Source organism: Megascapheus bottae, chromosome 5, assembly GCF_031878675.1.
Source record: "Megascapheus bottae isolate mThoBot1 chromosome 5, mThoBot2.hap1, whole genome shotgun sequence".
NCBI lineage: Eukaryota > Metazoa > Chordata > Mammalia > Rodentia > Geomyidae > Megascapheus > Megascapheus bottae.
Genome location: NC_143513.1, coordinates 80,660,054 through 80,683,238, shown reverse-complemented (window position 1 = coordinate 80,683,238; position 23,185 = coordinate 80,660,054). Strand labels below are relative to the sequence as shown.

The window sequence follows — 23,185 nt, the reverse complement described above, 5'->3', positions numbered from 1 at the left end:
CTCAGAGGCTTTGTGTGTTCTGGTGTATTTAACCTAACTCTGGACACATAAAAGGAGGATGATTTCCTTTAAATGGATACATATGTAGTGGAATGTCTTAGGCATTAGTGCTTACTTGATTGCATTCAGATGTTCCTTTGGCAACAAAATGACTGCATTAAATTAGCATCAAGCACAATGAATGGTAATTGCAAGACTGTCATTTCTACGAGTGCAAAATTAATGGGTTCTGGAAGCTCATTCCATTGTATGCCACTGGAAAACCACAGAACCATGTTGTTCTGAACAGAAAGATGCAGTGTAATAGCACTGTTAATGTGCAATGGCATTATTCTGCAATACTGTTCTTTTCCATCTTTGCTGGTGTCTCATGCTCATTCTTCAAACCCTGTCAGATCTAATTTGTATGCTCATATTCTAGCCCCACCAGACAGTAGCCTGGATGTACAGCATTTGCTGGGGAACAATTCCTTCTTCTGTGTATGGCATCTTGTGTGAATAATGCCAGTGTTAACAACTCTCCATGCATTCATGAGAGTATGTAGGGGTGAGGTGGTACTTACATAAACTTCTCAGTGAGAGATGCATCAACCACTTACAGGAAACTTATTCAAATGCTATGCATTCAATTAGAAAGAGAAGAGTGATTTACAGGCATTTCTGGTGGTGCTTAGGAGAAGTACCACCTGCATATTTTGTCACTCACTATGAGGATATGACAACGCTCTTGGCTTTGCCACGTCGATGCCAGAATGTGGGAAATTTTCTATGGCACTCAAAGTTCCTTTCATCTTCAAACAGGAAGGGTTGGGAGATGATTTGGGAAACCTACTTCGTCAGGTTGGGGAGGAATTCTGCACATCTCAGCCTCGCCATAAAACACACTTGGTTCCAGCTGGAAACACTATTGGAAAAATAACTGGGGATGACCTGGATGTTTATAAAAGAGATCTGGAGTGGTTTCAGCCTTACCTTTGTTGCAGAAAGTCCCATCATACGGAGTGTGAGAGCAGTCGCAGGAGTAGCCGTGGTACTTCTCAATGCACTTGCCACCATTCTCACAATTGGCTCCATAGCTGGTGCAGTGGCCAGAACATCCCGATTTGAACCCGGATGTGACCTTTGCTCTTTCTTCCAGGTCAAGTGTCACTCCATTCATCCTCAAGGAGCGGATACAGCCCAGGAAGCCCTGCTGTCCTCCAGCCCCACCTGGGAACAACAGAAGGTACAACCTGACCAATGGCTCTTTTCACTTAGGTCTTAAGCATCTGTGGTAGGGGATGGGGCAGATGCTACTGTATGTAGTCTTGGCACTTTCAAGTAGGTCCTACCAAAAGAGACAGTGTGGAAGCTTTCCCCTTAGGCATTAATGTCTAATTAAAAGAGATTGCCTTCTGAGATGCCATATAGTTGCTATAGAAATAAAATATTCGGAGCTATTCAAAGATGGTTTATGCAGGTTCCCTCTAGAAAAAGATCTTTACAAAAAGCTTTTGTTTCTCAGCTCTTTAGTCGCACAACTACCTTCACTTCTATATATTGTCTATTACAAAACAAAAACATGAGAGCAGAGGTGCTTAGGCCTTGAGTACAAGCTCTAGGACTGGCACGCATGCGCGTGCGCGCGCGCGCGCGCGCGCGCGCGCGCACACACACACACACACACACACACACACACACACACACAGGCTCAGTCCTTATGTGACAAAACGGTATCAGATTTCTGAGTGTATTGTCTTGATTGACTAGTGTTGACAAAGAAAGACCTTTGGGCCTGAGGACTGCATAGACATACATATTTCTGTGATAAAGATCTGGAGCAGTTGATAGGGTTGTTAGAATTTGAGAAAGATCAGGAGGCTGGGGAACAATTCTGAACATTTAGTCTGTTATCCTGAGCACAGCCCAGTGGACTCAGCAGAGAGACAGATGGATCAAAGGCCTCAGGCCCAGGAGGTACCAACATCTGCTGTGCCTGTAAGTTTTCAGCCGTGGACACAATGGCAAGCAAATCCTTCTGTCGCTCTTAAACCCAAGCCTTGTACTGCTCTTACTGGGAACTACATTGATTTAAATAGTAATACTCCACGGAGCATTTCATTTTATCATTTTAAAATAAAATATGGAGTAGTGGATTAATTGAAGACAGTCCAATGCCTTTCTGGATCAAAGCTATGAGATAGTAGATGGCAAGAGAAGTGATTAAAAACAACTACTTTGAAGAAGTTCCCATTTTGCCATCTGCTTGTCTGCCCAGCTTCACACCTCTGTGCTGAAGAGAATTATGGCCTCTGCCTGTTTTTGGAAGAATTTCAAGCCTGTCATCACTCTTTATATGTTAGAATTTCAATCTGGTTTCTATCATTTTAACCATTATGGTTTTTGTACTTATAGTATGAGTTTTCTGAAAAACTTTCTACATAGATGCATTGGTATTTGAATTTTCTCTACTAATCAACTTAGACAAAGATATGTTATCAAAATAGGTAAAAGGTTTACATGCCCTTATTTTTTGCCTGATTATCAATATGATACTTATTTATTGTGGAAGCCATTCATTAACTTACCAATAAGTGTAAAGAGAACTGTGATTTATTCAGATATAAAATGCCTTCATTTTTAGGGAACAATCTTTTCTATGTTGATCTATGGACACACACACACACACACACACACACACACAGACAAAAAAATGGAGTCATAATACACACATTCTCACATTGGTTTTTTGCGCTTAGTGTACATTTTCCAAGTAATACAAGTACAACCAGAACATCTTGTTTAATATCTGTACAACATCCCTTTTGTGAAGGCACCATTGTTTATTTTGCTCCTCCATTACCAGTGGACTTGAAAGCATTTTTTTCCAATTTTTGTTTTGTATGATAGTGTACTAATATGATCCATATATATATCTATATATCTATCTCTCTATATATATATAAAAGCATGGCCTTCTTGTCCAGGTTTTTATTAAAGTTAACCCCAGTTCTGACATTGGGCCATATTCTCATATTCCCTTGAATTCATGTCAGTTCAATTGAATGAAAGGACAAGGAGTTGGCTGTTTTAATTTCATTTGAATGTATATCCTGAGAGTCAGTTCATTTTTCTATCTTTTCTGTGTGTGTGTGTGTGTGTGTGTGTGTGTGTGTGCATTGGTACTGGGGATTGAAGTCACATCTAGGGTGCCGTCTCTTAGCTTTTTCTCTCAAGGCTGATGCTGCATCACTTGAACCACAACTCCACTTCTGGCTTTGAGGTGCTCAGTTGGAGATCAGAGTTTCAGGTTGGCTCAAGACTCAGTCATCAGATCTCATGGTGTAATTAGGATTACAGGACTGAGCTTCCAGAGCCTGGTTTCTATTTTAATTGTTCATTGTTGATGTATGCTCTGGGTTGGAAGGGGGATAAGAGAGGGTGAATTTCGTATTAATAAGTTTTATAGTTATATCTACCATGTTTGTACCATTTAACGTACAAATGGTGTTTTCCTTTTCATCCGATGTCTTGATTGTTTATATCCATATCCTATCTCATTTGGACAACTTAACTGCCTTTGATATGAGGCTTATAAAGATCTCCTCTAATCTAAATTAATGTTAAGTGTTCAACTATATTTTCTTCTAATATTTTTGAGATTTTACTGTTCTAGGTCTTTTTTCTGTTTGTTTTGTTGTCATTATTGGTCATAGGGCATGAACTTGGGGCCTGGGCTCTGTCCCCAAGCTCTTTTACGCAAGGCTCGAACTCTACCACTTTAAGCCACAGCTCTACTTTCGGTTTCCTGGTTGTTAATTAGAGATAAGAGCCTCATCTGCTTTCATGCCTAAGCTGGCTTTAAACCTCAGTCCTCAGTTCTCAGCCTCCTGAGTAGCTAATATTAGAGGTGTGAGTCACACACACGTGGCTTCTCTAGGTCTTAAAAAATAATCTGTAAGAAGTTGTACAAAGGAGTTGCCATTCAACAAAGCAGCTAATGAATATAATGCTTCTTGATCAACAGCATTGTTCCGAACTTTCGAATCCCCCCTCCCATTCTACCGCTTCCCTTACTTTTTCTTAGTTTTCTAGGATATACACTGAATTCTCAACTCCATTCCCCCTTTGTCTTAATAGAGAAATGGTTTATACTTAACGGATCTTCAGCAATGACTGGAGTTTGGTGAGATTTTGAAAAGATTCTTTAAATGAATGTTAATTTGACATGCAACAGAAATTTTAGGAGAGTCAATTAGCAGAGCAAATAAATCTAGATTAGATCGTATCTTGATTCTATCATTAAGACATAAACTTAGTATAGTCTAGTGACTAGCATACTATATGTATATGTGTCTCCTGAGAGTGCTCATTCTATAGGGATGTTAGTTAGTGGCCCGGTTTTCTTGCTTCCTGTCTCTGTCTTGGCTCCTTTCGAGGGTATACATTGCTGTCTTCCTGACTTTGTGCTTGTGTATCCCTCCCAACAAGCATAGCTGTGTGCTCTAGTTGAGTGGTTTTTCATCACATGGCCGAATGTCTCTCAGCATCAGGCTTCCCGTCCAGAACAAAGTGGGTAGGATTAGGTAACATCTCAGTTCTTCTAGTTCAACTGGTCTTACCCATGATTTGTGAAGTCTCCTTTTCTATTTCCCTCTCTATATTTCAGAAAATGACTCTCAGTTTCTCTTAAATTTCTTTCTTTCTTGTGATCTCTGTCTCTGTCTCCGTCTCTCTCCCTCTCTCTCTGTCTTGCTGGTCTGGGCCTTAATTCAGGGCTTGGGCAATGTCCATGAGCTTCTTTGGCTCTAGGATACTGCTTTACCACGGGTATTCTAGTGGTTAATTTAGATAAGAGTGTGGTGGGTGTGGTGGCTCATGCCTATAATCCTAGCTACTCAGGAAGCTGAGATCTGAGGATTAAGATTCAAAGCCAGCCCGAGCACAAAAGGACCTGAGACTCTTCTCTCCAATTAACCTCTAGAAAACTGGAAGTGGGGCTTGGCTCAAGAGTAGGGAAGTAGCCTTGAGCTGAAGAGCTCAGGGACAGAACTCAGGCTAGGTTCAAGTCCCATGATCCACAAGAAAAAAAAAATCTCACTGACTTTCCTGCCTGGGCTGGCTTACAATCTCTATCCTCGGATCTCAGCCTCCTGAGTAGGTACAATTACAGATGGGAGCCTCTGGTGCCTGGCTTTTTCTCCTCCCACCTCCCCCCCACCACACACATGGTTATGGTGTAATTTCTATTTGTTCTATTCACTAAACTATATAAAGTTTTTAACCTTCTCTTCTTAATTTATAAAGCAGGTAAGTAAATGCTATTTCTCACAAAACTAAATAAGTTAAGCTATTTTTTTCCTTAGATGTCCCTGATTTATTTCAATGGATCAGTGAGCTGGAAAGTATTTTTCCTGATCTACTTGATATGAAGTAAAATTTTTTATTCTGAAGATGGTCTTTACATATTATGCAAGAGATGTGAATGCACCAGAACCAGCGAAAGTTATTTGAGCCCAACTTATTGTCTTGTGGAAATTTTTCTCAGTGGCAAATGTCAGAAGTTTAAATGATAGGTCTTCAAGCAAAAATGCTACTTAACCTTTGTTAATTAGAAAATCAACACATTGTCATTGGAAAGAGCCCTGTCAAGCCAGGGCGTTATGCTCACTAGTCAGACCTATGGTAATTATCCAAGGTGAGATGTGGCTTTAATTTGGATATCGTTTTTCAGGTGAAATGCTATGCAAGTATTGCAATTACAGATTAACTATAAAAATGCAGTAACTACCCATAATGATGAATACTACCTCCAGATGCATGAGAGATTGGGGTGAATTAGTCAGCTATCACATTATTGTAAAGGGTGTTAGGAGGAATTACTAAAAAAAACCCCACTATTCTGAAGTATAGAGTTTAACAGTAATTTTAAGAGCTAAATTCAATCTCAGGGCAATTTGAAAAGTGACCATTCATTTGCCTATACCCTTGGATCTGACCTTTTAAAAATGTTTTGTTCATTTATGTTATTCCCATGAAAAGCCTGTGTCCTCATAGACTGTATAATCTTATGTGGGGCGGTGGAGAATAACAATAAATAACAGTAAATTCAATAAGAAAGCCAAATCTGCCATGGGTTAGAAGGTGGTAACTACTGCAAGAGAAAGAGTCGAGAAGACTTTAATGGGCTCTAGAGTTGGAACAGGAGGTTGTGACTTTAAGGAGGACAGCTAGGATAGGCCCCACAGACAAAGGATAGAGGAACACGTCTATGAAGAGAGGGATCCAGGTCAAGGAGGGAAGAGATGCTAGCGTGCAGATGAGGAGGAGGTGGGGAGGGCAAGGAGACAAGATGGCAGGGATTGTAGGATGCTTCTTTTTTTTTTTTTTTTTTTTTTTTTTGCCAGTCCTGGGCTTGAGCTCAGGGCCTGAGCACTGTCCTTGGACTTTCTCAAGGCTAGAGCTCTACCACTTGAGCCTCAGCACCACTTCCGGCTTTTTTCTATGTATGTGGTACCGAGGAATCGAACCCGGGTATTCATGCATGCTAGGCAAGCACTTTAACCACTAGGCCAAACTCCCGGTCCCTTGTAGGATGCTTCTTACTAGTATTTTGTTGTTGTTGTTCTTGTTGGTTGTAGGGCTTGAACTCTGGGCCTGGGCACTATCCCTGAGCTCTTCAGCTCAAGGCGAGCTCTCCACCACTTGAGCCACAGTGCCACTTCAGGTTTTCTGGTGGTTACGTGGAGATTCAGAATCTCCTGGGGACTTTTCTGCCCAGACTAGCTTTGAACCCGCATTCTCAGCTCTCAAGCCACCTGAGTAGTTAGGATTACAGGTGTATGCCTGGCTGCATCTTACTAGCTTTGTGTTCCCTGTCTGTGCGATCTTTCCACCTTGGAGCTTAGTCCCTTTGCATGTAAGATCAGTAGAAACAACATACATGTTGCAGGGGCTCAATAATGGCAAGTAACGAGACACGACTTTGTTTTGAAGCTCCATTGAGGGTCAGCGACAGGACTGTTACTATTGCTGAACAGAAACAAAATCACAGAAGCACGGAGCTAAAGCAAGGGAATTCTGGCTAAGATGATGAACGTAGGACGATCCAATGACCGGTGTCATGAATGTGATGGACTGAATGTCTGTGCAACCTACACTCCGGAGTTCATCTCTTGAGCCCTCAAATCTCAATAGCAGTTAGACTGTAGAGGGTCTTCAAAGAGGTTTCAAGCAAGACAAAGGTCATAAAGGTGGAGTCCTCACTGAATTTAATCAGTGCTCTTAGAAGAGGAGGGAGAGCCACAAACACTGTGGAAGGCCAGGAGAAGGCACAGGGAAGACACAGGGGCCAGAGAGCTGGGCAGAGTCTGTGAAGAAAGTTATTCTACTGACATCTTGATCTTGGGCTTCTAGCCTCCAGAACCGTGAGAAAATAAATTCTAGTGTTCAAGCCTCCCCCCCTCCCCCCGTCTATGGTATTTTCTTATGACGGGATTAGAAGACAAGGACAAGGAGTAAAGAAAGGGCTGACCTAGCTTGCCCGATTGAATGTTGGAATGTTCTCCTGGAACATTCAGGAAAGCATGGGTCTGCCTCCACATAGCTGCTGTGAGGGGAGGTTATGTGGTATGAGGGAGCTGTGAGCTGGCAGAGAGGTTTGGATCCTGGCACTGGTATGATATAAAAGACTGGAGGGAACTGTGTCTGGGCGACCCATTCTAGCCAAGGCTGTCTGTGTGACACAGAATGGCGACGAGGGGACAAAAGCAGCCACGTGCTCAGATGCACTTTCCACAGTGGCCAATACTGTGATCCCTATTTTTTCCTATGTTGCCTGCCACCATTCATTGTGTCTTCAGGTTTGCTTGTCAATTAGAAGCCTAAAACCTAGTTACCTGGTTTAGCTGAGAACCCCAGAATGGCTATACTCGTTGATGGTGGAAGGAGTTAAAGGAAACTAGTTCTCATTCTTCCACACAGAGCTGTGTGATTGACAAGCACCGATTGGTGATGCTTCTCTCAGCTAGGTATACAAAGACACATATGGAAGAAAGCTTTTTTATTGATCTTGGAGAATCACATTTTTTAGATAGTGTTCATTGAGAGCTCACTCATAATTTCATTCAACAGAATGGATGTTTTAAAAGTTCATTACCACATGAGTTTTCTTATGTCCTCAGAGTAAAAGACAAGCAATGGACACAACTGCTAACTTTTTTTTTTGCCAGTCCTGGAGCTTGAACTCAGGGCCTAAGCACTGTCCTTGGGCTTTCTTAAGATTATTGCTCTGCCACTTGAGCCACAGAACCATTTCTGGCTTTTTTTCTATGTATGTGGAATCGAACCTGGGTCTTCGTGCATGCTAGGCAAGCACTCTACCCATTAGGCCAAACTCCCGGCCCCACAACTGCTAACTTTTAAAAAACTAATTTATTAACATTGATTTTTATTTCATATTTCAAATGATGTATTTAACAAACAAGTATTCAAGAAGGGAATCTCTATGTATAATCACTGGTACTTAGATTTTAGAACATAATTAAAGTTAGACCGAGGGTTTGTATGTCATAGATACATATTAATCTATGTAATAAAACATTATGTCTATGGAGTCATAAATTTTTATGTCAATGTATGCAACTGCTAACTTTTAAACTAGGAAATTTCAATGCAAAGACAGAAGGAATCCCAAGTTTCCAAGAGCAGAAAATGATTGTAGGCCTCTAAATGTGAATTCTTCTGCAATGAGGATGGAGCTAAGATACTTTGGAGGTCAAATAAATATGAAAAACGAGTTGCAATCTCAAGAAGTAATACCAGATACTAGCTATATCAGGCATGATTCCATAGTTTCACACACCACAGAGCTAAGTATCGCAGAGATAAGTATTACTATGATCTCCATCTTACAGATGAAGACACTGAGACCAAAGGAGTTAACTTGTTCTATGTTCCAGTAGTCAGATGCAGAGTGGCCAAGTTGTGTCAGGCCGCACTGTTCAGCTTTTACCACACCTATGCTGAAGCTGCAGCTTCCCTGGGAAGTTGGCATCTGATGAAACTCACTCATCTTAGACATCGGGCATGTCTTTAGGTGTGGCAGTGCTTAGATATGGAAAATGCTGACAGACTGATTAATATTTGAGCCATGTCACTCACTACTTGCTAGAACATTCTCCCTGAAGTCATGAAGGTGACTGAAGTAAAAAGAAGAAATGAAGTACTCATAATTCAGAGCCAGGAATGTAGATGCCTGAATCCATGTCTAGGTCAACAAAGAGACATTTCTTTGATGTCATTCCTGAAATCACCTGTATCTTAATGCAAGAGCTTCACTCCACCATTCAGAAGCCAAGTTGGGGGCTATGGTTCCTGGATGGTGAGTGGTGGATCTTCTCTTTCTTTCTCTTTTTTTTTTTGTCTGTTGGATTTTCTTTTTTTAATTTTATTTATTATTATTATTATTTTATTATGAAATGGCCTTGGTCTCAGGGGCATTTCTAATCCCTCATCTCAGTGAGCAGATGAGAAAGAATGGTGCTAAACCACCACTCTCTACCCAGCTTCAAATGTTAGCTTTCAAATTTTATTTTATTAACTTATTTTAGTAAACATCTATGCAAACTCAAACTTTAGATCATCAGCTAAGAAATCTAATGAAGAATTTTCAGTTATCTCTATATAATTGTGTGTATTGTGTGTCCTGCTGGCATGTCTGCTCATCTCTAAAGCAGAATAAGCACCTTCTTGCGGCTGTTAACATTGCCTGTATTATTCCCTCTGCTTCTCTTTGTGTCTTTGTGGCCTTCCTTTTAGAGGATTTGTTTAGGAAGCCTGTCTTGAGTCTCTTTCAATATGGAATCAAGAATCCTCAGTGTTGTTATTCACTAAGCACCATGTTTTCTTTATCTCTGGAGTCAGGGGACTCAGTAAAGTTCTGACCACCATGGCCAAGATGGCAGAGAAAGAGAGCAAACAAGGAGAAGGCAAACAAAGAGTTAGCTCAGAAGCTGAGAGAATAGACTATTTTGAGGTCAGTATTTCAAGGAGGACAACAGTGCTAATGTTAGATATACAGGAAGCCAAGCAGAAAAACAAGACACTACAAGGCTATTGTGTTTGGTTCTCTTTGAGATAGACACCTCAATGCAGTAACTCAATATTAGCAAGGATAGAGGTAGTGAGGGGAGATCAACCTTTGATATAAGAATCCATTAAAAGCAGATGGCGGTCTGTACCCTGGGTGGGAATGAAGACTTTGAAGTTATATGTATCAATGAATGAGGGACAAGCAAGGTGGAAATATGGCACAGGTTGAGACAGCAGGAAGATTAGAAGTTTCATGTTGGTTTCTTTCCCATATCTATTGGGTAGCTGCATCTACAGCAAAGGGAGAGACAACAGAAGGAATCCAAGAATCTCAAGGGCACAGATCTGAGCTCAGGGGAAAACATGCTGTGACCTTGGAAGACAGTGAGTACCATGAAAGGCGAGTAATACTGAGGCTTATCTGCACCAGCAGAGAGCGAACCCGAGAGAGAACAGCAGAGAAATTAACAGTACCATAGCAGACATCTTAATCATGGGTGCAGAGAAGAAGTGGCAAAATCAGTATAATGATACCTTTGTGATACTGAAGACATGGGCCAATGACAAGTGACTATGAATAGGAATTGGTTGGCGATATTGAAATAAAAAGCATTATAATTACTGAAATGAAGATGGCCTTGGTGGGGTTGAATAGCAAAGCAGGGTTTGAACTGAAGAACATCTTTAGTGGTGTGGAATAGTGAGTCAGAAACTCTTCCGGAATGAACAAACCATGGAGGTTTCAGGTAGAAGTGTCACCATCTGAATTTCAACAACCATAGCGGGGAAAAAGAGAAAGTTAGGAAGCCCAGCTAAGGAACTGCTTAAAGAAATAACCCAGAATTTTCTAGAATAAGCAGTCTAGGTTGAAGGAGCTCATACAGTCTTAAATGGTATAGAGAAGAAAAAGCAAAACAACACCTTCAGAGGTAAGATGTGGAACTTAACCTGAGACACAGCGTGGAGAGCCACATAGACTCAGGTCCTGAGAACCTGGGTGGAGATACTTGCACCAATGTAGAAAAAGACTGCAGTTTTCTTCAACAGGAAGGTGGGGAAGTCTTCAGTGGTCTTAACAGTACTAATAAGACTGTGGTCAAGGGGCTGGGGATTTGGCCTAGTGGTGGAGTGCTTGCCTAACATGCGCAAAGACCCAGGTTTGATTCCTCAGTACCACATACATATATATGGAAAAAGCTGGAAGTGGTGCTGTGGCTTAAGTGGTGGAGCTCTAGCCTTGAGCCCAAGGACAGTGTTCAGGCCCTGAGTTCAAGCCCTAGGACTGGCAAAAAAAAAAGATTGTGGTTAAGAGAAATAAATGGTATTTTCATATTACATTGCAGCTGTAGATCAAAAAAATCCTTGTTATGAAGACATACTAAAGCCACTAGCACAACGATGTTCATTGCAGCACTATTTACCATAGTGAAGATATGGAACCAACCCAGATGCCCCTCAGTTGATGACTGGTTCAACAAGATGTGGTATTTATTTATTTTTCCATATATTTTTATTGTAATTAATAGAATGGTTACATTATATTCACCAGATAGAAGGTGCATTACTTCACATACATTGATACCCTTTCTCATGTCTTGGTAAGATGTGGTATTTACACACAATGGAATTCTGTGCTGCCATCAGAAAGAAAGAAATTGCCCCATTTGTAAGGAAAGACTTAGAAAAAATTGTATTAAGTGAAGTAAACAATTACATCAACTAATATGTCAAGGTGTTGATTTCAATATGGGAACCCGTGAAGACATTTGTATTCAGCAAGGACTCTGGGAGACTCATCTGGGACATTTTAATTAAAGAACTGGTTAAATTTTGCAGTGCTAGGGATTAAAACCAAGCAAAAAAGAGAAATGCATCCAAGAGGACATAGGAAGATCTGGGACTGTAGCAAGAATACGGGGTGCCCATATGTAATAAAGGAAGTGGGAAAGGTGAGATGGATAGGGGTATGGAAGGGAGCAGACAGGATGGGGGAGAGGGGAAGAAGGGGTAAGAGAGTGATGCACATGTTAAGTTGTTTCCTCCTGTACAACCTTTTGAAGTTCTGACAACAATAATTCTATGGAGATCTCAAGTAGTATCATTTTTTAAAAGAAAGACTAAGTCAAAGCCCAACAAAGTCAACATCAGGAAATGGGCACATCCAAAAGAGGGGTGGGGCTGAGGGGTGAGGGCTAGATGAATGAAGTGGGGGGAGGAAGCAAATGCAGGCAAGAATTCATTGTCTATACCACAAAACTAAGAAAAGAAGGGAAGGGGTGGGTGGGGGGATAAGAGGTGAAAAGGGAAGACCCTGCTCAAGATGCATTGCATTTATAAACTCTTTTGTTAAATGGAATCGCTCTATACAACTTCTTAAAGATAATAAAAACTTGGAACCAAAAGAAGCTATGGGAAATAAAAACTAAGTACAAAGAGACACTTAATTACTAATGTTGTTTGATAAATACTTGTGAACAATTGTATTATACTATTCCACAGTTAAAACTATAGATAATAATAGCATGGCAGATGGTGTGGAAAGCAACAAGTGCTTTGGCTCCTATTTTATTTGAAGGACAAGGCAAATACTGATACATCCCAGTGGAATTACATGTTTATAAAGCATAAACCTGTTCCGGGCAAAGCTGTGGTGCAGTCTTTGACAGGAACATCAAGAGTTCAATACCAGCCTGGATCACACAGCAAGACCTTACCTTGCAAACAAACAAATCAAAACTGAAAGCATAAGCAAGACTTTTAATACTTCAGGTGTGGCTGCCAGAGAAATAAAGGTAGAAAGTCCAACTTTTCACTCAGCACTGAGTAATGTTTGATTTCTTTTCTTTTTAAAATTTTTCTTATTTTTTATTGTCAGGATAAGGTATAGAGGGTTTATAGTTACATTTGCCAGATAGTAGGTGCATTACTTCTCATACATTGATACCCTTTCTCACGCTTCTTGTCCCCATTTTCCTTCCCCAAACAATGTTTGATTTCTTAACGGAAAATAGATTGTGTAGGAGGTAGGCAAACAGTCAAACAAAGCATAGTAAATTTAAAAAAAAAGGTGAAGAAAGCAAGGCTGACCAAGACAACTGTAGTTTTTAATCAATGAATAGTGATATTTTCAAATTGGATTTTTCAAAGATTCAGCAATATGATACTAAGAGACATATTTGGGCAAAAATGTAAATGCCTAGGCAATAAATACTAGGCAAATAATTATTACAACAATGTTTGTATGGTTGAGCAAAAACCAAATGGTGAGATAAAAAAAATTACAGAGAATAAAGATGGAAATTACATAATGGTACAGGAACAATGCATTGAAAAGACTACAGATTCCTTGAACTAGTAAAAATATTTTGATATACACACAAATACCCTAGGTGGAACTATTGCTAGAAATTCAATGGAGTCAAGTTTCAGATGATCAACAGAAACTCGTAGGTTAAGAGCAACATTTATTGAAATTTGGCACCCAGATAACCAATGAGTCAGTAATTACACACACACACACACACACACACACACACACGTGTACACATATGTACATATACACACACATAAGAAATTCATGCCATTACTACTACCCCTGGCTCTATAATCTTTTTTTTTAACCAGTTGTGGGGCTTGAGCTCAGGGCCTGAGCACTGTCCTTGGACTTTCTCAAGGCTAGAGCTCTACCACTTGAGCCTCAGCACCACTTCCAGCTTTTTGCTATGTATGTAGTACTGAGGAATCGAACCTGGGTCTTCGTGCATGCTAGACAAGCACTCTACCACTAGGCCAGACACGCGGCCCTATAATCTTTTCCTGTATGGCTGTTTACATTTATTATCATGAAGTTTTATGGAGCCCTTATTAGAAAAAAATCAAATAATTTAATAAACTGTGATTTTTTTCCATACACCTATCAAAATTGGTGCCTTTATATCATGATTCTCTGGGTCAGACCATTCCAGTTTCTATAGGAAGACTAGAGTGGGAAATTCAGAGATGCTCACGCTCAAGTTCAAGATATTCCTGTAGCAGTTTCCAAACACATCACCTCTGCCTTAGAAATCAGGAGCTCAGTGCCTGTGAAAATGGGTCTCAGCTGTCATGAACTTTGTTGTCTGGCAGGCATTCACAAAACGAAATGAGCCTATCACAAGTCCTAAGGAGAGGTGAAAATGATGAATGACTGCATGGACTAGATTGGGGTAGTCTGGGAAGGTCTGGCTAAGGACATTACAGTCTAAGGCAGGATGACAAGAGGAAGTAGCCTTGCTGATAACCGCAGCAGTATCTCACATAGATGAAGTGCCAGTGCAACTGCTATGAAGAAGAAACAAGCTTAGTACATGCAATCAAAATCTTATAGTAGTGAGGACCAGTAAGGAACAGGTTGCAGTCATCTACACAAGGGACGGTGGTAATTTTGATGAGGGCAGCGTTTGTGATAATAGAGGGAAGTGATTGCATTTGTCTGAGCTATAGATAGAGTCATATGACTATTGGCTTGTGAGTAATGAGGCAAAGAGAAGAAGGAAAGGACAGAGAAATTCAAAGGAACCTAATTTGGGGACCAGGAAAAAAAAGGTAGATGATGATACTATTTATAAAGAGGCCTTGTAGTAAGTGTTTGCTTAGCATGCACGAAGATCCCGGGTTCGATTTCTCAGTGCCACACATTTATAGAAAATGGTGCTGTGGCTCAAGTTAAGTAGAGCTCTAGCCTTGAGAAAGCCCAAGGACAGCTCTAGAGGAGGATGGTGGGGAACAAGCTTGAGGTCAACATCAAGAATTCTTTCCTGCCATGTGTATTCTGAGATTGCCACTAGATATCCAAAGTCATATGTTCAGTAGGCAGTTAAATAAGTGGGTCTGGAGGTCCTGAGAAAAGTGGAGGCTAAGGGGTCACTGGCCTATAAATTGCAATTGAAAGCCACTGGACATGCATCTAGCCAGCGAGTTGGGGGGAAAAGTAGAGAGCATTGTGCTCTATAACCCAAAGGAGGCAAGAGTTTCAAGAAACACACATGGACTGCTGCTGAAAGACAAGGGTTAGGAGACCAGAAGAATGTGATTCAGACCTGACATCCATGTTCTCTTTGACAATCTTTGTAAAGGTTGTTGTAATAGCTAGAAAGAAAAAAAAGAGAGGAGGGAAGGAAAGAAGGAGGAGTACACCGTATCTGTAATGTTTCTGTATCATAAACGCTCTCAAGTGGGAAATCTCATTTCTGATGAAGAGAAAAGTACTTTTGCATGAAACTCTTTTACTAATCCATCTCTGAGTCTGACAATGGCACTCTCCTTTCCAAAGACCCATGGAGCCCTTGAACTCCACAGTAAACCTGCCAGGGTAACTTGTGCCTGAACTCTATGCCCTATCTACTACATTTTTCTGTTGTAGTGGTCATTGCTGAGAGTGTGGAGTGTGCAAATGGTATGTAAATGTCAGTGAGGATGGGTTCTTTGATATATTGTCAGACACTCACACAGCAATCCTGACATTCAAAATATCACCTGGCCCATAGTATGCGCTCAGATGACAATCCTTTAAGTAGATTGAACAAGAGAGCTAAAACATCTTGACTGAACTTTCACATTGACAGAACTTTATGCAGACTTCTTCCTGACCTCTGTTTTAAGACGATTTCCTTTAGAAAAGTTGCACAGTAAATACTGCTTCATTCTGTCTGTGGAGATGTAAATCTATTTCGAGCCTTTTGACCCACGTTCTGAAATGTAGACATTAAAACAGGTAGCGTCCTGTCTCCCAGTCTCCATGGGAGAGCTGGCTCTGACTTTCCCAGGATGCCTTGCTCTAAATTGTAAAATTACCTAGACTCAGGAAGATTAGTAGCAAATGAAGACGGTGCAAATCCAATTAGCAAACACAGTCTGTGAGATCTCCTAACTCTCCAGGAACTTCCCCAGGTGTATTTTAACACACTCAAAACCTAAGTCAATCAACTACACAAACAACTCTCCAGTTGGTGGTTGCAGTGTGCATGACCTTGGACTGAGCTCTGGTCTGTTCTGTTTGCAATGGCGGCATTGTTCGAAGTCCTCCTATCTGTCCATCTCTGTCCGGGGCAGCCTTAGCTTTGCCCTAACGAATGGGTAAATGCTGAGTGTCTGGAATCAGAATCACTTCTTGTCTCTAGCATTAGCTTCTTTTCTTTTTCATTTCTGTAAATAATATTTTATATGAACAGAGGTACAGAGGTGCCTTCGAGTTCCTGCCCTAAGAGTATCTTTCTTTGGTCTCACTGTGTGCGAGTATCTTGTGTCTGATATAACTTATCATTAGCTTCATTTCTTAACCAATGACACTTGAGCAGGAGCTAGGAGTAGTATCTACTTTCTCAGGTTTCTGGTGTGGATTAGATAAGGAAAAGCATGCAATGTACTTGGCTGGCAGTATCACTCTAGGCCTACTGCACTGTCCTCTTGCTGTTTCTGTGCTAGGCTTGTTGTAAATGGGAACAAGTGCACATTTACTGTTTTATTTCTGATCATTTACATCGTATTACATTTTAGGTATGAGAAATATGCATTTTGTTTATCTATAGATTGGAGTGGCCTCTGTGGCCAGAATTCCACTTCCCTTCTTTGCCATGTTGGCTTTCTCTCTGAGTCCCAAGTCACGTGGCATTTCAGATGGCACTGAACTTAGCCATCCATGACTTGGAATTCAGAGGGTCTGGAGAACAGCTGACCAAACAAGCCATGTTATTGAGTTGCAAGAAACTGGGATCTTTCATGAGACTGCTGGCCAAGCTTAGCTCAGGGAACAGTCCCAGGCTCTAATCTTCATTTGCTTGGTAGTCCATTTAATAAACCTCCATTTTTCCACAGATTCAGGCTGCCACGCAAGGGAGAAAGGTCAAATAGACAAGTTTGTCAGAGGAGGAGGGATTATCTTTCCTTAAGATGGCGGTTCTCAGTGAGTCTCCAACTGGGAGATGGGAGAAGGATATTGAAACGATACATCTTCACTCCTTTGGGCTACATCTGGCACCCATAGCATAGCCCCTTATCCTTCAGAAGATTAGAGAAGCTGGCCGAGCCAAGGGAGCTGTGCCTGAGAAGTTGTTCTTAGCCAAGATGACCCAACGTTATCTGTCAAGCCAGATGTCTTTCCAGAGCTTTCTGAAGCAATCAGACATCTTGGAACTCTGGCTTCTTCCTTTTATGACATGTCACAAGTGTGTCACTTGCTCCTCCTTGTGTTGTCTAGCTGACTATAAACTGACCCCTGTCCTAGCATCCTCCCTAAAGGGCCTGACTTTTTTTTGTTTGCCTAGCTCCCTTCTATGGCGTCTGCTCACCAGTTCCTAGCCATGTCCTGGGCCAGCAGCCAGGCTTCTCAGCTGAAACCATCTTCCTCACAGCCTTCCACCAAGCCCCTTGTTGCCAGGACTTGACAGAGGCTCTGGCATGCTACTCTGCCAGAGGGCTTGGCTCCGGCCAGCCTGGCATCACTTATGCTTTGATAATGAGCACAAACATGTTTGCTGTTCTCTACCTCCCAAGAAAAATCTGGCCCACAGCTGTTATGGAGGACTACAGTCTGAGTACTGGGGCTAGCGGAGGGGCCAGAACCCCTGGTGGTGCATATGTGTCCACCAGTCCCTCCTGGGAGCTTGTCATATGCTCATGTATGTTTTGGATCAACAATGGGGGAAAAATTTCCTGTGCTTTTCAGAACAGCAGCAAGGGCCGTTCCCCCTCTTCTTGTGTCAGTTTTCACTTCCAAATGGACGTGGTACTTTGCTATTACACTAGAATCATACCTGATTGTCATCACAGCCAAATGACTTGGGCTACCTCTTTCTGGATGACAACTTCTAATTACATTTTCAGATGTAGAATGAAAACAATATTTTTCTAGTTAGTTTGGAAAAGGAGATGGGCGTGGTAGAGGTTGGCCTTCCCTGGAAGCCACTGTGTGTATGTGCAGAACAATGAATTCCCTTCAGATTGTGTAGCCTTCAGGTGTATGAATACTCTTCCTTCCCTCCAGATCCCTTGTGGAGCTTCTACGCAGCTCTGGCACATGACTCAGCTACTGATGGTGTGCGGGCATGGTGGACTTTCTGATGGACTCCTATGTGATTTCTTGGCTGACTGAGAGAAACCCTTGGGCCAGTGTCCCTCAGGGGCCGCTGTGATGGGTAAGAGAACAATGGCGGTATTTCTGCATGTGAACCTTGCTTACATGAGGACTAGTGAGATGTAGTGATCACATTTCAAGTCATTTTTTCTTTTCTTCTTTCTTTTGGTCTCAGTCCTGGGGCTTATGCTCAGGGCTTGGGTACTGTCCCTGAGGATTTTTTTTTTTCTGAAGGCCACTGCTCTACCACTTGAGCCACAGTTCCACTTCTGGCTTTTTGGTGATTAATCAGAAGAGTCTCATGGACTTTTTTTTGCCTGGGATGGATTTGAACTGTGATCCTCAGATCTCAGCCTCTGGAGTAGCTAAAATTACAGCCACTAGTACCCAGCTTCAAGTCATTGAGGAAGAGAGATGCCACTGGAGGGTGTTTCTCTAGAAGAAGGGAAGTGTTACATAGAGGAAGAAGGGGGTAAAAAGCATAGGATCTGAAGAAAATTCTCACTGAAAATGAGGTTTATTTACTCATTTGTAAATGAGTATTGACTGTGTGCCAAATACTCTGCAAGTGCTTCAAATGGAATACCTTGTTTAATCCCAAGATACAGGTACTATATAGCAATTTAACCCAGAAGCATTAAGAGATGTGCCAGAGGTCTCCAAGTTGGCAAATGATGAGGATAGGGTTCAAAGCTTGTGTTGGTAAGCAAAAACCTTACAGGAAGTTTCCACTTGGCAACCCTGGTCTATCTCAGTCAATCACGTCTCAAGCTCATTATCACAATGTCTGAAGCTCAAAGAAATTTGGGTAGCTGTAACTAATCTAACTCTTTTACTAGGCAGATGGGAAAACAGACTCATTGAGGTGATAGCATTTGGTTAAAAACAATGCTGTTGTTAGAATTGAATGGAGACAAATTCCCCAGGTGCCTGCATGCTTGCTGCATCCTTATTGAAGCTGAGATGATGGTTTTAGGAGTTCAGAGCTGTTGACCTTTTGTTGTTGTTGTTCTAAAAATGAAGCTCCCATGCCGCTTATTCTGGGGTAGATTTCTTTTGCAGAACAATGTCTGACAGACAGGTAGCTTACCTAGTTTTTGTTTGGGAGATGTGTGTCCTGACCCACTTCTCAGATAACAAGGATTTAGAAACTCAAGATTTACCCATCACGTCAGCCCATGTCTAAAAACTCTCTTCAAGGTTATCAACTGATCGCTCAATTGCTAAATTCCAAAAACACCTTTTCTTTTTGTTAAATTTGTAGACTTCGGTGCTGGGAGTTTGGCCTAAGTGGTAGAGTGCTTCCTAGCATGCTTGAAGACCCAGGTTCAATTAGTTGGCACCACATTCATAGAAAAAAAAGCCAGAAGTGGTGCTGTGGCTCAAGTGGTAGAGCTCTAGCCTTGAGAAAGCTCAAGGACAGTGCTCAGGCCCTGAGTTCAAGTCCTAGGACTTGAAAAAAAAATTGTGGTCTTCGGTATTATTTTCTACAGCCTAGTCATCAAATCCTCTTCTCTTATGATGTTTCCATCCCTTAATTTCTCTCTATTCCCTCTTGCCATTCCTCTTCATTCTTCTTTCTGAGATGTACCTTTTCTACATCTTTCTATTGCCCTGTACTGTAGAATTCTGACTCCAGTTCTGTGTTCTCTTTCAATAAGTTACTCAGGTCATTTTATTTATTTGTTTATTTATTTATTTATTTGTTTATTTTTGTGGATTATAGGGCTTCAACTTGGCCTGGGTGCTGTCCCTGAGCTCTTCAGCTCAAGGCTACCACCCTACCCTTGGGCCAAACCCCACTTCCCATTTTCTGGAAGTTAGTTGGAGATAAGAGTCTCAGGTCCTTTTGTGTCAAGGCTGGCTTTGAACCTTGATCCTCAGATCTCAGCCTCCTGAGTAGCTAGGATTACAGGCATGAGCCACCACACCTGGCATATTTTTGGCAGTTCTGGGACTTTGGACTCAGGGCTTGTGTTTTCTAGGCTGGTCCTTTACCACTTGAGCCACAACTCCAGCTTAACTTTTTGGTGGTTACTATGGAGACAGAACCCACCAAATTTTCTGCCAAGACTGGTTTTGAACCACAGTCTTTTAGAAATTAGTCTTTAAAATGCCTAAGCAATGGTGCCAGTCTTCAGGTCATTTTCTTTAAATGAATAAACATTCCTTCTAGGGTTATAATAAATTCTATTTATCCCTTTTAATTTCTTTTCTTTTTTTTTGTCAGTCATGGGGCTTGAACTCCAGACCTGGGCACTGTCCCTGAGCTTTTCAGCTCAAGGCTAGTATTATACCACTTGAACTACAGCACCACTTCCGGTTTTCTGGTGGTTAATTGGAGATAAGAGTCTCATGGACTTTTGTGCCCAGGCTGGCTTTTAACCCCAATCCTCAAATCTCAGCCTCCTGAGTAGCTAGGATTACAGGCGTGAGCCACCATACCCAGCTACCCCTTTTAATTTCATAATCTACTGGGTCTTTCAAGTTCTTCCTGGTGACTATTGTAAGTGGGTGATGGCAGAAAAGTGTAAAGCTAAAGTTGGACTCTGTGTTAGGCACAAGGCCAGGAAGACGAGAAGTTGAGCCAGTATGTTGTGCTGGAAACCCAGTAAGTCCAGCATGTTTTTCACCGGTAGAAATTAGGGAGGAGATAGGTCACGTGATCAACACGGGCAAGACACATGGATGAACTGATGTTGATTCACCATGCTCAGCTTAAAGCAGTGGACCCGACGTTTAGCTAATAATATAAAATGATATGCCATTTTGTGGCCTATCACCTGAAGGAAGGATTTGCAAAGGGCTGGTTATCCACTGAGATTGGGAATATTTTATTTCAAACACTGTCATGCTTTCCACTCCCCCTGGGTCTTGTGGCTGATACAAGTCCTGCCCCCTTTCAAGGCTCACTGAGTAGCACCTGCTCCTGTACTCTGCCCACCTCTCGAGAGAGGAGTGATTACCTAATTCTATCTTTCTTTTCTAATGTTTGTCAGGTATTCCAGCACCGCCATGAAAGAGACCATGGGGACTGGCTCTTGTTAGCATTAATTGACCCTTGGTGAGGCTTTACCACAAGGGTGGCCGGGGTAATGAATTGAAAAGGAACTCGGTCACAACCAGTTTTGCTTGGCAGGAGACCGACACAGTTGGCTGAACTGATCAATGAGCACTCAGAAACCCAGAGAGGGACTTGCAGGTGGTATATATCTACAGAGGCCTTCAGACCTACTTTCTTTTGATGCAATGGAGGAAAATTTCTATTCTCCTAAAATATGAATATTACTAGAACAAACCACCCACCAGAGCAGAAGGTATTGTTTTGGAGTTGTTTTAGATTGTGAGGTCCAATCCGATTCATTCATAGGCTAATTTTGTACAATGTTTAAATGACCTCTTCGGGGTACTGAAGAGAACTATGCCAGGCAAAGTCTAAGTCCTCTGTCTTTGGGGATGGACAGAGAAAGGAATGACTTCTATGGATCGTTCCTTCCTCTTTCCTTTCTTTCTTCCCTCCAGCTTGGTCATTGGAAACAAACTTGAACTTGGAAGCCCATTCACCAATCTTTGTCCCTTTCTTCTCTTCCTTTCCTCCCTCTCTCCCTTCCTTTCTTCACAGTTTTAAGTATCCCAAATGATCAAACAAATCCATACAGCTTTAAAATCCACAAACCTAAAGTCGAAGATACACAAGACAAATCTTGTATATAAACTTATCCATGGAAGGGAAAGGGAATCACAGAAACAGCAGGGCAATTTGAACCCAGCACACTGGAAATATATAGCAGAAACTTTAGCCTTTAAATTGCGTGGCCTTTGATTAAACTCAGTGGGAAGTTAGAGAGATGACTTGGGCTGCTTGAAGATACCATGTTTTTTCCATTAGTGCCAGACATATATTGAGGAACTAAAATATTACTAAGAAAAATAAATGTGAAAGTTGTAAAACAAGAGAAAGAGCTGAACCAAGGATGAACTAATACAACAATGATACCCACTAGAAATGAACTTTACAATGTGGGGGGGAAGGAGAATGGGGGAGGTAAGCAGGGGCAAATGAGGGAAGGGTGACAGTTTAAAAAGAAATGTAATCGCTATGTTACTTATGTAACTCTAACACCCTTGTTCATCTCCTTTACAATAAATTAAAGTAAGTTGAAGCTATCAGAGTACTTAGAGATATGTGCCAGCCAATACTCTGATTTTGTAGCTGAGAACCATGAGACTTTCCTATTTTCCTCATTTCATTCTATCTCCATAGACTGCTTTCTAAAATGTAGTGTGTGTGTGTGTGTGTGTGTGTGTGTGTGTGTGTGTGTGTGTGTATTGGTACTAAGGTTTGATCTCAGGGGCAGGGCCTGAGCGCTGTTCCTTAGGTTTTTGTTTCGTTTTGTTTTGCTTGTTTAAGGTTGGCATTCTACCACTTGAGCCACAGCTCCACGTCTGGCCTTTTGCTTTTGAAGGTTCTTGGGTTCTTAGTGATAACAAAACCTCCCACAACTCACCAACAAATAGCTGGCTGTAGAGTTCCAGGCGGGTGTGGCCCTCGGTGGGGGCCTTTCGGGTCTGCTGGGGCAGCCGGTCCACCTGCAGGCTGGCCTGCTTGACATTCCTCTCTGCCGTGACACGGTGCCACTGGTCGTCATTGAGCGGGGAGGGCGACCTCACTACAATCTCCACTGGCCCATTTCCCACATCAAACGAAAAGGCCACTTCTGTGGCAGCTGGAAGAACAGAAAGCAAGAAGAACACATACATGAGCACACTCCTCTTAGACACCAAATGTCAGGGAATTCTAGAGGCTCGCTGCAGGGGGAGAAGAGAATCTAACCCAGAACCTGTTACAAGACTCCATGGCAGGAAAACATTGGAGTGCAGAGAAACATTCCTCCATTGCTTTCCATTACTAATGAAGGAAATCATACATGGGCTGGGTGTCAGATAGGCATTTATTTTCTTCCATTTGATCTTTAGAAGCCATCAATGACTTTAGCACCATTG

At 41.7% G+C, this 23,185-nt stretch overlaps 1 protein-coding gene across 1 annotated transcript in view; it reads right to left on the bottom strand.

Annotated features, from left to right (window-relative positions):
* Positions 1 to 237: 237 nt before the first annotated feature.
* The window catches only part of Cntnap2 (contactin associated protein 2), a 1,438,942-nt gene continuing 1,415,994 nt past the window's right edge, over positions 238 to 23,185 (bottom strand). The window contains exons 17-19 of the mRNA XM_090332259.1: positions 22,690 to 22,908; positions 973 to 1,209; positions 238 to 281 (exon numbers count right to left, since the gene is read on the bottom strand). Coding sequence (XP_090188385.1) covers positions 238 to 281; positions 973 to 1,209; positions 22,690 to 22,908 — 500 coding nt within the window. The remainder of the gene's footprint in view (positions 282 to 972; positions 1,210 to 22,689; positions 22,909 to 23,185) is intronic.